Source organism: Anser brachyrhynchus (genome assembly GCF_964034855.1).
Source record: "Anser brachyrhynchus genome assembly, chromosome: Z".
In the NCBI taxonomy this organism is placed as follows: Eukaryota; Metazoa; Chordata; class Aves; order Anseriformes; family Anatidae; genus Anser; species Anser brachyrhynchus.
This window is the reverse complement of record NC_137697.1, coordinates 11945812-11962671: the sequence shown is the minus strand read 5'-3', so window position 1 is coordinate 11962671 and position 16860 is coordinate 11945812. Positions and strand designations below refer to the sequence as shown.

The 16860-nt window shown below is 36.1% G+C and overlaps 1 protein-coding gene across 2 annotated transcripts in view; it reads left to right on the top strand.

Annotated features, from left to right (window-relative positions):
- The window catches only part of HCN1 (hyperpolarization activated cyclic nucleotide gated potassium channel 1), a 205417-nt gene extending 194353 nt beyond the window's left edge, over nucleotides 1–11064 (top strand). For both annotated transcript variants that reach the window (XM_080573171.1, XM_080573170.1), the window contains 2 exons: nucleotides 6918–7082; nucleotides 8947–11064. In XM_080573171.1, coding sequence (XP_080429297.1) covers nucleotides 6918–7082; nucleotides 8947–9758 — 977 coding nt within the window. In that variant the 3' untranslated portion in view covers nucleotides 9759–11064. The remainder of the gene's footprint in view (nucleotides 1–6917; nucleotides 7083–8946) is intronic.
- The last annotated feature ends 5796 nt before the right edge of the window (nucleotides 11065–16860 follow it).

Below are 16860 nucleotides of genomic sequence, written 5' to 3'. Positions count from 1 at the left end.
CCTTCCCTTCCCTTCCCTTCCCTTCCCTTCCCTTCCCTTCCCTTCCCTTCCCTTCCCTTCCCTTCCCTTTCCCTTCCCTTCCTTCCCTTCCCTTCCCTTCCCTTCCCTTCCCTTCCCTTCCCTTCCCTTCCCTTCCCTTCCCTTCCCTTCCCTTCCCTTCCCTTCCCTTCCCTTCCCTTCTCTTTTCCTTTCTTCTTCTTCCTTCCTCCCTCCCTCCCTCCCTCCCTCCCTCCCTTCCTTCCTTCCTTCCTTCCTTCTCTCTCTCTTTCTCTCTCTCTATCTCTCTTCTCTTCTCTCTCTCTTTCTCTCTCTTTCTCTCTTTCTTTCTTTCTCTCTCTCTCTCTTCTTCTCTTTGTCTCTACCGTCTCTTGTTGCTCTTGTAATGACAAGGGCCTTACTATTTCAGAAGAACCCTCTCTCTGTTTGATGAGCTCTTCTATTTGAAGGCAGCTGTATGGACAATCACCCATGACAGATTTAAAATCAAGAGTTCATGTGTGTCTGCTAGTGCAAAAACTCAAACTGTCCAGGTACAGGTGCAAGCCTGTATTTACTGTAAGGAAGATGGGAAAAGGTATAGATTTTGTATACAGTTGAGAATACATACCCATACTCTCTTTGACAGTTGAGATTACATACTCAGTTGTAAAATGCAGTAATTGTCTCCATTTTCTTTCCTTCTGAAGTTCTTTCCTTTTGCTGCATTAATGGTCCTGTTGAGCACTGACTATATTTTAAGTTTTTTTCAAACATAGGACCAAATGCAGTAATGTATTTAGCTCAGTGTTACCTGAGCCTTTTCACTTGCATCCACTCCACAGATTTGGGTTTGGATGATATTACTCACTCTGTCCCCTCCTTTCTCTCCCTGCAGTCTTGACTACTATGAATGTAAATACTGTTTTGCCACACAATTGTAAAATAAAATCTACATAGCTATCTGGCATACCGCTTAATCATTATTTTGAAGATAATAATTATAATCATTTTAATTGGTGCAGTGTATAGTCTGACTAATTGTAAGACCTGGTGTTAGTCATTTTAGTATCTGTAACAAAAAGCATCATCTCCCTGGGTTGTCTGCTTTGTGCACTAGTGACTACATAATGAAAGAGACAAAAAAAAAAAAGACAAAAAGACTAGTAAATATTAACATAGATGTATTTGAAGTTTTATAAAATTTTAAAAAGAAAAAAAGGAACAGATGTACAGAAATGCATGTTAAAGCAATCCCATATTTATCATACCAAACATTTTCCCTTGGCTTTCTGTATTGGAGACACTCAAATCAATACAGAAATGGAAAATTGTTCCATTTCTTAAGGGTGTGGTGTCTTAAGATTTTTTTTCTTTTTTAGTTGCTTTAAGTTTAAATGCCCCTTTGCTAAAGAAAAAGTGTCATTCATTACCTGTTTTGAAGTAGGAAGCAGCATGCCCCAGGCTGAAGGTTGCAGACCCTAGCTGCGACTAGCACACCAAGATGCCCACTGGCTAGTTTCTGGTCAGTGGACAATTTCAGTCTTGAGAGAAATCAAGAACTGTTTGTCTTAGCACCATGACAGGGTTGCTGTTACGAAGAGTTGGATTAGAAAGGGAGAATAACCTAAACTTTGTTGTTCTTGAGAACGTGTTTCAAAGACTTCACACAATTAAAAAAGATTACAAGACTAGCTATAAAAAGGTATGAAAGTACTGGTGGATGGAAAGAGCTGTCACACATCTAAGTTCTGTCTGTAACAGTTTAGTAACTCATTACTCTCTATAAAATAAAAAAATATTCTAATCTGCTGTCCCATTCTCATAGTGTATTCCCAAATAAGTTTGACTGTCTGACCCAAACATTTGAATAGCTTTGATTTTCTATCTTTCTTCCGCTGCTGAAAGTTGCCAGATGGTCTGAATAGCTGCTTGCCCATTTTCACAGCAATGTATATGCCCGCTACATGATGAAACAAGTTTCCTGCTGAGGAACAGAAGCAATAGTCAGCTGTCCTCAGCTGGAAGGACACTTCATCAGATCCTGTAATGTTGAATCTGACAGATGAGGGGAAACCTGTTATAGCTTTGGAAAGGGCAAAGCTGTTAATAAACTTCTGTATTTCACAAATGCATAGAAATTGCTAATTATTTTTACTTTATTATAGTATGAAGAGCAGTATATGGCTAACATACTAGTTATCTAAGTTGCTCATTACTACAAAAATAAATAAATAAATAAATAAATAAATCTATGTACCTAGTAAATTGAACTTTTGCTTTAATTCTGGAACCTCTGTCCTTGCAAAACAAAGCTATGCATACAATATTAATTCATTATAGCATTGCATTTTCAAATATTACTATATACTACACTAAAGAAAGAAATATATTCCATGAGACAGGACCAGACTGGTATCCTTTAATGAACTGGGTAGCCACTTAATTCCTAGCTGTTTCCTTTATCACCACAGTTTGTCTGATAGTGAACACATTTTTTTTGCAAGGCAACTTTTTATTGTTATTTGAATTTTTGAATTTTATTTTCAATCTGTAATTAAATTCTAAGGTGACATAAAAATTTGAGTATTATATTTGGAGTAAAATTTATGTGCAAAATGAACTGACAGTTAATGGATAAGTGCCACACTGTCAGCTAAGCTGTATTGGTTCCCAGAGAGAAAGAAAAGAGTTTTTATAGGTCTGTATAAATTGGAAACAGGAATTTATTGGTAGAGAATTGTCCATGGATCCATCCAACAAAGAGTAGGAAGGATGCAAAATCACAATTAATGCTAGAGTTGAACTGCTCCCACAGTCTGTTATTTGCTTGAAGAAAAAAATCCCACAGCAAAACAGGGGAGGGGGGAAATTAGCACCTTGATATGTTGATATAGTCTAAAAGAACTATGAACATGACCACAGTGAGTGCCAAAACTGTGGCTCTTACAAAAGGTTTACTAATCCTAATTATTTAAGAATCATCTTACTGGATGAGTCACTCACCCTAACTCATTCAGGCTTTCCCAAAATCAGTCTCCCTTAGTGCTGTCTTTCGGGTGCATATAATTTCCTGTACAAAGTATTTTGTTACACTAATGGATATATAAATACTATATACGTGTGCCCTATTTTAGTTACATTTTAATTAAATATGGAATGTAAGAACAAGTGAATGTTTTTATCATTGTTTAGTGCTTTGAAATAGTAATTTTTCATTAGTATAGTGATTGACATTTGTTTTAGACTGTTCTAGCGAACTGTTGTCCAAAGAGGCTAAAAAAAAAAAAAAAAGCATTACTAAAAGTGAAGCTTCAATTAAATTTAAATTACAGGTTAATTATACCTAATATATAACTATTAATTGAAATGGAATACATTCTTATGTTTGGAAAGGAAAGATAGAAGTATTTAGCACTTTCAAAGTGACAGCACGAAGGCAATGCACAATGCCAACTGCAGATGTGAATACTAGTGAGTAATATGCTGCTGCAGCTTTGTTTTTATGCTAATAAAGAACTTTGTCCAAACCATTTGAAAATAGTGTGTGTCCTTTGTGTTCTACTGCACACTCCTGTGCTCTTGTTTGTTTTTCATAGACCATTTAAATCAACTAAACATCTAGGAGAGTATGATTGCTGAGGGCACCTGGTGCACTGATGTCATTAAGACACATTTTTAATAAATAATGGATATTTTCATTACATTGTTCTGTTGAAGTCTCCTGTTTATGAATTCATTAAGGAAAAAAAAAAAGTTTCTTATTTCTTATTTCTTTAAAAAAACACAAGTGTTTCATAGGAGCAAATTTTTACATTGTGTTCCTGCTCTCCAGTCCAAATAAATGAGATTTCATATTCTAATTGTTTTATTATGCTAGAGATTTTTTTCCAAAGAAATAGCGAATAGATTAAATGAACTCAAATACAGAACACGTATAATTAACATACACATTAGTCTTGTGGCCAGTGTGGAAATGATGCCATCAATATGTATATCAAAGCAATACAGATGATATATCAGTGGCTATAAAACAACTCAAATCAGTCAAGAAACATTGTTGGAAATGCATTCTGTCCATCACAAGAAGGTTGAAATACAATTCTGTAGTGCATCTTTTGAATGAGACTGCTCAACTGGAGCTGAGACCATGAAGCTTTTCCTGTTTCATGGAGCAGCCAGGCTCCATAGTGGCAATCCTTGATCCCTTCCAGACTGCAGGACATTTCTCCTATCTTTTCTTTCATGTTGTATCTAACTAGATGACTTCATTATTGATACGAAGAGCCTTCCAAAGAGATGTTCTTCAGCCAGAAGTTGTGGGTTGACACAGGATTTGCAGAATAAGTTGTATAGTTTACATAGTGATTCTTTCCAGTCTTCTTACTTGGCAAGAGTAACAAGAGGAAAGAAGGGCAGAAAAAAAAAAAAAAAAGTAAAAAAAAAGTATTTAGAATGAAAACATATATTTATTACAATAACAACCATGAATTCCATTGCTCCATTGTCCTGTGATGAAATCTAACATCGTTTTTTATGGTGTCTTCCCATCATTCTTGTTGAAGTAATCTAAAACACAGTGTTCTGCCAATAATGATGAAAGAATTATCTTTACACTCTTCAGAATACTTAGTATGCACAGTCAGTGTTTGTTTTGTTTGGGGTGTATGATGTTTCATAGGCTCAAGTATTTTTCTTTGTTCAGTACAGTGGAAGAGATCTCATTATGCCTTTAGTATTGTTTGAAGCTATTTTAAGTGAAGAAAGCAGAAAATCAAGAGGTAATCATAAATCACACATTTTCCAGCCAGTTAAGTTATTTATAAATTCAACCATATATTTAAAAATTTCTGTGTGATATCTAAAGTGTATCTTAGGAAATGGAATGGGTATTCACTGCATTTAACTACTCCCTTTGGGCACAGTGTCCTTCTCGCTCTTGTAACTACAATGCAGTGAGTGCAATCAAAGGAGAAGGGGTCAGGATGCGTTAGGGGATGGAAGAAGAAAGGACTGACTTCTGTTTGCTCTTTACAACAAATCGTCATTTTTCTTGGGTAACAGGTCTTCTGAGGGACGTTGGGTCGAGACTTTTACAATAGACATTAGTCTATAAATTCTCCCCAAAGCTATAGGGGTTCGAGTACATTCTATGCTGGATACACATTAACGTCCTTTGATTTATCCACTGTTATTTAAGCATCTTAGCCACTAAGCCTTCAGGGTTAGGTAGCATGTGGAAATTCTTCAACAAGAAGTGTCAGACCAAAAAACATCAGGGTTCTTTAAATTCAAATGAATTTAAAAAATGTGTTTTGTTAAAGACATCCAGCAAAAGAAATAACTGTACTAGCACTTTGTACATTTGAAGTAATGCTGCAGAATTTCTTATTCTTACTAATGAAAAATATTTGTATTTCCACACTTCATTGAGAATGCAAGTTTGTGATTAATACACAAGCATGGTAGGAAACAGTTTCCTGACCCACTTCCAGTATTTAAATATTAACAGATACGAACTCAGTGCTCTTAACTGCTAGAACTGGGTAGGGAAACTATCTCCCACCCTGCCTGAGCCCTAGAATTCAGAATATTTATATAAGTTTTTTCATTCTCAAACTTGAAAATGATATCAAATCAAACACTTCTTTTTGCAATTGACTTTTTCATTTCAGTTTGTACTGTAACGTGAATTAACTGGAATGCGTGAGTAAAACACCAGTTGTGATCTAAAGGAAAACACATTTTAGGGAATAAGGGTGGATAGAAAATTTGGAAGAAGTTTCCAAATTGTTTCTAATTTCAAAGTCTCATGCAAACAACCTCACTTTTAGTTGAATATAAAGAATATTTCTAACTGAATCCATTGTATTTTATACTGTGTTAAATGTTCTTTTATTTTAGGTAATAGTAAATCTCCTGTAAACTTTGCTAATGTAGATCTTCATTGAAAACAGGGGTGGATTCAAGGAAAAGAATGATCACATATGTATTCTAGAAGTGGGATATATTCAATACCTTGAGTTTGACATCTTTACAAACATATGAGGTCTTACATAACATGTCTGAATATCACAGACTTCTATTGGGAAACACAGTTCCATTAGATGGATTTATGCATCTCTCTCATAGTGCCTCATATGTTTTTCTGTTACAATCCTCTGACACTGCCTTAGGCCTTTTTCCGGAAAACCTTTTCCTGTGGGTTCAAGAATAAACAGTTGCAAGATGGGCCGTTTCTTGGGACCCTGCATGGAGATTCAGTCCCCTCTCTTCCAGAACGACGAATTTCTGTTAGAGATACTCTCGAAGCAAGCCTGCTAGATTAATCAAGTGGAGTAAAGAGAGGTTAAAAGGGATCTGCTGTTCAGCCAAATAAGAAAAAAAAAAAAAGTCTGAAATCCTAATTTTCATCTCCCAAAATACCTATGACATAAAACCAAATAGAAAGCATTTTCACGTTTGAAAGATTTTTTATTAAATCAGTTCTTACATTCAGATATCATGTATTAAAATAGTTTAGAAAATCTCCTGAATGATTAAAGGAATTGATTCTCTCTGTCAGATGAATATTTCAAAAATAATAATAATAATAAAATCAATAGAATCACTTGCGTTAATTGAGTCAGCAAGCTGTGTTTGACAGCTGATGGATCATTTTTTACAACTTGAAGTGATTTTTTTTTTTAAAGGCCCAATAAAATCAGAGTGTAGACTGAGAAAACCTATAAGCACAGCTTTTAATGGAGATTAGTTATTTTTTTATAGTAGCAGAGATTGAATCAAACGCCTTCAGAACTGCCCATGCAACCTTGTACAAATAGCAAGAGAAAAATTGCCACTGAGTACTTGTTAGCATTGAGTCACTTCCTAGCTGTTAAGTTTCTCATGGTTCACTAAATTCTTTGTTTACTGCATGTAATGAATGTTTCTCTCCCCAGAGATTTGCCTTTTGACCAAGGGCCGTCGAACTGCCAGTGTACGAGCAGACACATATTGTCGCCTCTACTCCCTCTCAGTGGACAACTTCAATGAGGTTCTGGAAGAGTACCCCATGATGAGAAGAGCCTTTGAAACAGTGGCAATTGATAGACTCGACAGAATAGGTAGTATTATTTTTTCCATATTTGAAATTCATAAAATCTTTCTACCTTTTCTTTTCCTAGAGTTGAAGGATAACGTGCCGATTAAACCTTTCTTAAAAAAAATTCATTTCTGTTACATTGAAGTAAATGCTCTGTTGATCTATAAATAAGATGTGATAAGAAATTCTGAAATTACACTTTGAAGTAATAAAAAACTTTGAATTTTAGAGAGCTCTCAATCTTCTCTGAGGATTATTCTGTATAGTTTAATTATCATTAGCATTATTTATGAATCCTGTATATTTCTTTTTCTGACTTCAGCAATTCATGGGATTTATGCAGTTTAGGGGGCAGTAGATGACATATTCATACATAAACAGTTTAGAGATGGCATCTATAGTGCTGAGAAGAGCTGAAGTCTCTCAGCACTCTCAAAACCTGTGTTTGTTGAAGTGAGCTAATCCTTTGCAGCAGGGCTCTCATTTTCCTCACAACATGGGCTCTGGTAGCATTGATGGCTGCACACTGGAGTTACTCAGATCAGCTTGTAATGAGAAAAGCAGGCCAAGGATATCTGAGTGAAAGGTGGAATTATACAGCAGATCATCAAAACAGTGTTGCTGTTATGCAACCAGCCATTCTGGACCTCTCTAATAAAATATATTAGGTAAAATATATGGCCTTAGGTAGAAAGAAATGCATTCTGATCATCATTATCGACACTGGTTTTAAAATGCAGCTATTCATATAAAATCATTTATCCTCAATGTTGTTTCCTCAACCTCACAAGAAAATTCTAGTTTAAGATTTTATCCACATCACTTTTTTTCAATACAGATAAGTCTGCAGTTTCTTCAAAGGGAATAGGGAACAACTTTCAGTGCATTGTCATTGTGCTATCTATTCTAAGCTGAAAATGTGATTTGGAAGAAAACATATTTGTGTTTTCTTTAACATAGCAAGAGTAAAAAAAATGAAATACATATATATAGTTTTCTAATATTGAATAGATCTATTTTATTATTTTGCAATTTGTGAGTACTCAGTGCATTTATTTATCTTTTTAAGACTTTATAAACTCATAAAATTTGTCTTCCAATGCTTTCTGGAAATGTAGTCCAACTCTTAAGTGATATGTGCTTCAATAATACTAGTAGTAAAGTGCAGTCTGCTCGAATCACTAATCCAGTCTGAAGTGCTGTGTTTACAATACAAAATCTGCACAGAACAAAAGATAAGATGTGAATTGTCTTATCTAAAAAATAAAAAAATAAATAAAGCAGTTCAGTGCAGTTGTATTCCTATGTATCCAATGACACAAAATCTGTGTCTTGCAGACACTAAAAGCATCAAAGAAGTGTCAAGACACAGAAAAGACAGTACACAGTACACAACAGGCTTTATTGCATAAGCAAGTTTCACATTAGCAGTGAGATCATATCAGTTCACAAGCATCTGAAAACATGATTTGTTGTAAACTAGTGGTCACTGGTTACTAATGGCTAGTAATTAGTTCCATGGAATGTACTAAATGGAAGATGTACTTATAACTTACTTAAGAGTTTAGTGGAAATTAGGACAGTTTTGCAGAAAGAAGAATGTTATTCATGCAGAGCCTGGTGGCCTTTTCAACCCTGTTGTTCAGTAAATTACCATGGTTACATATTCAGAATAATTACAATAATGGCAATCCACTGCAAGTGAAGGAGCTCGGAAAGTTCAGGTGTCTCTGAACATGATGGCACTATTAAAGCTTGCAGTTCTTGTGTAGAGAGGGGGAACCATGTCTGGGTGAAGGCGATGTTTATGATGTGAGCCTCGGCAAAAGAGCTAAAATGTGAAGTAAGTATGTCAGGCTGGCTAAGTCTTCTGCTTGTCTGTACAGGGAAGAAGAACTCCATCCTCCTCCAGAAGTTCCAGAAGGACCTCAACACAGGGGTTTTCAACAACCAGGAGAATGAGATCTTGAAGCAGATTGTCAAGCATGATAGGGAGATGGTGCAGACCATCGCCCCAGGAAGCTTGCAGCAGATGCCTGTGCTGAACTCCAGCACCTCTGCCACCTCCTCATCGCGCGTCAGGACACAGTCCCCTCCTGTTTACACTACTGGCAGCCTGTCCCATGGAAATCTGCACTCCCCCTCGCCCAGCACACAGACACCCCAGCAAGCTGTCATCCTCTCGCCCTGCTCCTACACCACTGCCGTCTGCAGCCCACCTGTACAGAGTCCCCTGGCCGGCCGAACTTTCCAGTACGCCTCACCGACAGCCTCACAGCTCTCCCTCATGCAGCAGCAGCCACAGGCACCCCAGCCGCCGCCAGGTGCTGCACCCAAGAACGAGGTCCACAAGAGTACCCAGGCCCTCCACAACACCAACCTGAGCCGGGAGGTGCGGCCCCTCTCCGCCTCGCAGCCCTCCCTGCCCCATGAGATCTCCACCCTGATCGCCAGGCCTCACCCCACTGTGGGGGAGTCCCTGGCCTCCCTCCCGCAGCCTGCCCCCGGTGCCAGCGTGCCGCCAGCCAGCCGGGCCACTGTCCCCCAGCGGGTCTCACTCTTCCGACAGATGTCCTCGGGAGCCATCCCCCCGAACCGGGGGGCAGTGCCGCCCACAGCACCCCTGCAAAGGGATTCTTCTGCAGTCTTAAGCACAGAGTCGGAGGGAGACAAACCACGGTTCGCGTCAAACTTATGATTCCTGGTGACTACGAGAAACAGACTTGCAGCAAACTGAGAGCCGTCCCAGGAACTGTTTTAGCCTGTTTCCTCGTGTATCCTAGCAGTCTACTTATGAGAAAAAATACTTTAGACAGCTTTGCCCTACATAACGAATGTAAAAATTATGTGTGTATATATATATATAAATGGTATATATATATATATATCAAAAAAGGGATTAAGAAAACTTGTTTGAATTCGTGTCTTCCTTTCTTGCAACCATTAAAGAAGTCTAAATTATTCTGTAATATTATTTATTTATAACATGTTGACTTTAAAACCAGTCTAACAGATTTTAGTTCACAAGGTTTCCCATTTTCATGGGAAAATTATCAACATAGTAACAAATTTCAAACAAGTATAAAACAAATAATCAACCTAACTAAAACATAGCACTGACCAAGTGGTATTCTGAAAACATTGTTATTTCATTTACTCATATACATTGTTAATAATTTTCCATGAAGAGTTCAGTTATTTCCAATTGCAATTCCTATTTTTTGTGCTTTCCATTCAGAATTAGATTGACAAGCCAAGGCTGGCACTAGCACTCCTCTGGATAGATTGTAACCTCATGCCATGTCAACCCGTCTGTTGTTTCAGTAAACTGGGTGGATTTCAGTCTTCATATTGCTAAAGACTTTTACAAAGACTATAAATATTGCCATTGTAAATACCTTTTTAGACCCAAATAAAAATAGCTGCTGTGTGGTGTACCATTGCAAGGTATTTGTTTAGGAATTTAGGTTCAGCTCTTCACTTCAAAATTTACAGTTTTAAAATTTGTTAAAGCTAAGTGCAACACAACTGTTGAATTGTAATGCAATGGCTTAAAACCTATAATGTTACTTTTACATGCAATGTTTTATGCAAAATTGTACGCTTGATCCTGCAAATCGCTTGTACTTCACCAATACCATCACTTTTCTTCTCCTTGCCCTAAATAGCATCCAAAAATATTCCATGCATGCTTTGGGGAAAAAAAAAATAAAATAATAATTTAAAAAAAAGTAAAAATAAAAATAAAAATAGGTTCAGTCAGCTATTGTAGGAAAAGACTTTTATGGTATCTTAGGAAATAATAACCATTCATTGATTACGTCTACCTTAAAATTCCTATAATGCTGACTTTGAATCTCTGGTTTAAGTCTAGAAGTGAGGTCTTTCATTTAAAGGATTATTTGTAATCCACAGCTTGATTTAGGCTTTCAGGTGCTTTCTGTGTCTTCACTGTAGTTTTGTAGTTGACTGTGGTGTTAATTAAAAATAAATAAATAAATAAATATAATATAGCATCAAGTCTGTCTGGAAATGCACGATTTGCTCTGTGTATATTGTAATTAAATGGATAGTGTATCCTAAGGCATGTAGTGTCAAACATAGCCCATAGGTACGAGGTTTATTATTTTTTATGTCTTCAAAACAGAATGGAAATTGTGACAGAAAGCAGGGTTAAAGCATACTCTTTTGTGAACATTTTGTTTTGTTTGCTCAGATCTTCACATTATCCACACACAAAAAAAAAAAAAAAAAGTCTTTCATAGTCATTTGTGCCTGATTTGTCACATTTAATAGAGATTGAAACTAAATGTGTAATAATTTAACTCATTGAAAAATCAGCATTATGGATATGATACAAGCATATATTCTGTTCCTTAAAACTCAGCTGATTCATGTTAAGGAAGTGAATGCAAAGGAATGCATCTTTTCCCATTAATGCTGAGTTTCACAATGCACAGAAAAAGTAAATAACATCACAAACTACATAATGCAGTGAATCCAGATGTACTTGAGAGCCAAGTAAATATTCTAAAGCTAACAGAGCTTGAACCCATGCTGCCTGTTATGCCTTTTACTAAAGTGGTACATCAAATAAAAAGTAAAAAATATATTTTTTTTCCAGTTTCTGCTGACTCCCACTCACCAGTGAAAATCAATGTAATTAACCCATTAACATGCTGCTGCCATTAGTCTAAGTGGCCCAGAGTAGTATACGAGGAAGCGGTTGTTTAAACATGTTTGGAACATTATGGATACGCTGCAAGACCATTTATTTCTCAGTACAATACCCCCCACATATTATTTTAATACTAACAAATTCTGTCAGTTAATTAAGATCATATTCTGATCTTTCAAACTGTTTAAGGTTTACATTTAATAGGAGAAATGGGGTTAGTAGTGAAATATTTTTATATATATATTTATTTTATTTTAAGCACTATGAAGAAATATTAATTCACATGGTCTTTCAGTGAAACCATAAATAATTTTTAATGACTTTGTAATAGAGTGGACAATATCTAGGCTTTGTATGTTAATTAAAAAAAAAAAAAGTGGTACAGGGTATAAAATTATATACGTATATATATAATGTATGTATGAATGTGTATATACTTAGATTAAGAAACAAATGACTCACATTCCTGTAATATAAAGGTCCATTGCTAGTTTCTGAACTGACCTATTTTGTCTGTACATACCTAAGCCCATAAATATGAAATCTCACATCTGTACAGGATGAAATGTATTAATGAAAAAGGTTGGATCTTACTGCTGCTGGGAAGACTATAGATCTGATTCTTACAATAACTCTATGATTGGGGATAAGTTAGACTTTTTTCTTTTGTCTTTGCTCAAAGCCATAAATAAATATATATTAAAAATTATTAATAAATTGAAGAAAATATTTAAAAAATAAAGCCATGAATGTTTTTTTTCTTTTTTTTTCTTTTTTTTTTTTTTCATTCCAATATGTTCATAACTTATCAGGTTTTTCTTTACCATGAAAGAAGAACTGTTTGCTTTTCCCATTTCTCTGTTCTTAGTCCCAGAATTGATGTGCAGTATGGGGAGGTGGGGAAAAGAATGGGTAATTATGTACACTGTAAGAAGAAGAGGTCTTAGAAATCTGAAGATGTTATATGATATACTCAATCAATTCCTAAGCAATATTTCCATGGTAGATTACAGGAATTCATTGTGCTAAAAATGTGATCTTCATAAAACTCTTGTTTAAGCCATTACCGCTAAATGGTAATGTTTCTTGAGTACAAATATTTGAAACTGAAGTTTGCTTATAGATAAACTTTAAAATATCCTGGGGGAGAATCCCAAGTAGTTGTTAGTGTAACTTATGAAAACTGTATTCTGTCATACCTTCAGTTTATCTTACTAACTGTGCCAGTCCCAAGTGATATACCTCTGAACTTGTGTGTAATAGTTGAGATTTCAAGGGACTATTGGTATGGAAGTAGTATTCATTAATCACACTGTTGGTGATTGTAACTGAAGATACAGAACTGGAACCAAAGTGAGTTTTATTTTAAGCAGCAAAATTTCAAGTAATGGTGCAGGTCGTTATGAGTTGAGATTAATATTTCTGTTTTCAAAATTCACTTACATGAGTTCTCACACTGACTTCAGTACGTTTATCCATGTAAATTCTATTCTAATTTATAGATGGAAGAAAATATTTTGTTTAAAAAATAAAATATTAGATTTTTAAAATAACCTGCAGCTCAGCTGCTCTGGCAATACACAGTCACATTAATTATTTCTGCTGTTCTGAAGTCCTCTTTTCACATAAAAATGTGAAAAGATAGGAACACAAATTGTTTGTCTAGAAATCCTGGATCTGAGCTATAGTGAATTATGTGGTATATTCTAGGACACGTTATAAGCATTGGGTGCACACAGTTTATTTATTTATTTAGTATTTGGCCTTTCTCCTGCTTTTTTTTTTTTTTTTTTTTTTTTTTTTTTTTTTTTAAGCAGGGAAGAGTAAGAACAGTGTAATTGCTTTAGACCATATCCTCTGAGAAATACATCTTGTGAATTTAGAATCTATACATTTTTACTAGCAGTAAAACAGCACAAGAGCAAAACCCAGTGCTCTTTCACATAATTAGCACTTTTAGTCATTTACTTGATTGATGCAGTTGGTCATACAGGCTAATGGCATAATTTCTGGTCCATGATTACATTTCTATCACCTCCATGAGCAAATGCAATATCTTAACTTATGCTAGCACTGGTTTTCAGTCAAGATATGGGAACATTAGAACACAGTGGTAGAACACAAGCAAGGTATCAACCTAAATGAAGTGAATCTCTCCATGTACAGTCTATGTACATTTTCAAATACTGCTACATGTATATGCACCCCCTTTTAAAAAGTATCTTTTCTGATATAAACAAAACATTTGGTAGATTATTTAAGATGTATACAATGGCTCAGATAATTCTTGCCTCATGAGTTGAAAGACTCAAAAGAGCATTTGCACTGAAACTAAACTTTGCATCATCCTTGAAACTGTTCCAGATACATGATGTTCTTTCAACTGCTTGCAGAAGATACCATATTTCTTACTATTCTCCAGTTTTATATGATATATTTGCAGCATGGTTCCCCCTGTTAAGGTCCCACCCTGGTTAGTTCTTGCTGAAAGGTCATTGGAAAAACTGGATTGAGTAGAACCACACACAAAAAAAGAAGAGAAAATGCCAAATGCTGGGTTGCTTCTCTAACCAGTTCAAATTAGCCTGTGCAGGAAAGGGAATCGGGTACTCTACAGCATTTCATTGGAAAGTCTATAGAGACCTGCAGGGATTCTGATACCATTCATCTCAAGAAAATCAGATTCCAACCTGAAAATATGTATCCGGTGTTGGCTGCTTCTGAACACTACTGTTACTGAAGAGTTTACATGGACAGGGGCAAATAGTTTCTATAGCATTGGCAAAGCATTTTGCCGACCCTCTTTTTAAGGACTACTCTTTATAGTTTTTCTACTGCACTAGTACCACAAAACCAAGGCCTTCTGTGAACAGCATAACAGAGCATGACCATTGCTCATGGATCTACTTGCACCTATTTTTAGGGAGCAAAATGTGTGCAGTCCTGTTTTATTGTTGCGGGGGGGGGGGGGGGGAGGGGGGGGGCTGAAAGGAGAGACCTCATTTTGAAGGCAATAAATGAAAGAGAGCAATAAATGGAGCCTTCAGTCTTTGTTATAGATATATAGGCATTTTAGGGTCCTGGACCAGGTTCTGTTTGAATTGGATTTTTCGTTTCTTCACAAAATCAACACAAAAAATGGGGCTGTTGTGCTTGTTATACCACAGATGTAGTCTGCATTGTTGAGGACAATTTCAATTAATAGTTTTTTTCTAAGATCTGTGTGGGAGTGTGGCCATGGGGGTCGACAAGCCCCATGGTTGGTGATAACATCGGACTCTTGATGAGGCCATCAGGAATGTAAAGAGTTTAAAGGGAACAAAGAAGGGTGATTCAGGAGATGCCTTGCTGTCTTGGACTGCTTGTTCTCCAGTCCTTAAGACATAGAAGTTGCTGGGTGTTTGCTACTACCGGGCAAAGTTGTTGGCCAATGAATAGTTAGTGGAAAAGTACTGCTGTGGAGCAAATGGTATAAGAAGGGAGCCTGTCCTCAATATGAGAGTGGAAGAGAGTTGAAGTTATGTCATCCATAAAGTGGTAGCAGTTACTGATTCTGAAAGAACCCTGGTGTCTGTGTGGTCATTACGCCACAGATCTGGAGAATTTAAGTTCAAATTTATGAGTTTCTCTAGTCTAGTCAAAAGGTGATGTGAACAATAATTGATGCCAGGTCAATGTCCACTGCAACAGGAAAGGAGAGAAGATGGGCAACAATATTTGAGTTGCTCTTACAAAGGACTGTAAGTATTCCTGAATATGGTCTGGTCTGATCAATTCACATCTGAAACTTTTACAAAAATAATCATATTGTCATTGAAAACTTTGCCTTTTTTTTTTTTTTTTAATTTAATTTAATCATCAATCAATGCCCTTTCTGCCTATGATCTGTTTTCAGCCAATGCTAGGTCATCTTGGCAACAGATTAGTACCAAATTTGGAGGCAGTGCTGTATCTCTGAAATATTTTTTTTAGCTGGTAACTGCACGTTGATGTTCAAAAAACATTAAGATTTTTTGTTGTTGTTTTTAAACCCTCTAAAGGAAGTGTATTATGTGCATTTTACCAATTGGTATTATGTTAATACCTTCCTCCAAGTAGAGCTTATGAAATGTTAATGATTCACTGGACCTTTGTCTCACAGATCATGGTGTCCTGGACAGAAATAGTGAATACTGTGGAAAAGTCCAAGAGAATGGTTATGATATTTCCTATTTTTCTCCAGTACCAAGACCATTCATGGTGGATTATCTGTCAGATCTACCAGGTAAATCAGATTCTAAGTGGGACAGTCCAGGGCTTTGGCTTTTGTTTGTCTTTTGCAAGACAAAGAGATGTGGACAAAATTCAGAACTGTCCATCAAACTCTTGATTGAACTAATGATATTCACATAGAGAGATAAACTAGACCATATAATAATGTAATGCCATCTGGCACATAGCATCAGTAATGTTCAGCGTGTTCTGTGAAAGAGGAGACAAATTTTTTTTATTTTTTTTTTTTTGTGCCTTGCAAAAAAGAGTTGGTATTGTTAATAGCTGCTGAAAATTGATGTATCTAGGGTGAATTTTCATTGCGTAGGCAGCAGTATTACAGAAGATAGCACTGAGCATAGAGCACCATATGTCACAGTCCTGGTTGTTTGAGGTCTGTGTTGTCAATGGAGTTCTTTATTGTTTATCGCTACACTCTTCTGAGTCACTTCTTGCTCTTAGCCTGTCCTGGATATCTAGAACACACAGCTGTGTATGTTAATAGTTTCAGCTGTGATAGGTGTTAAAACACATTGTGGAAAGTGTTTTGTGAAAGTGATTGTTCTCTTATTTTGTTTCTTCTCTGATTTATTTTTTTTCAGGAAAATTCTCAGTAATAATGAGACATACTGATGTCATTAACAAAGAGCAGTAAAAATGGAAAAAGTGACAATAAAAATGAGTTGAAGAAAGGCAAAGTGAAGTGCCATAAGCAAAAAAAAATATAGATATATATTTGAAATAAACCTTTCTGTTAAGATTCCCTGAAGGACATGAAAAAGATAGGGGAGGAAAGATGACAATATGTCAAGTCCTGTTGAAGGCTGGAAAGCAGTTCCATCATGTCCTGGTTCCAGTTAGGACAGAGTTA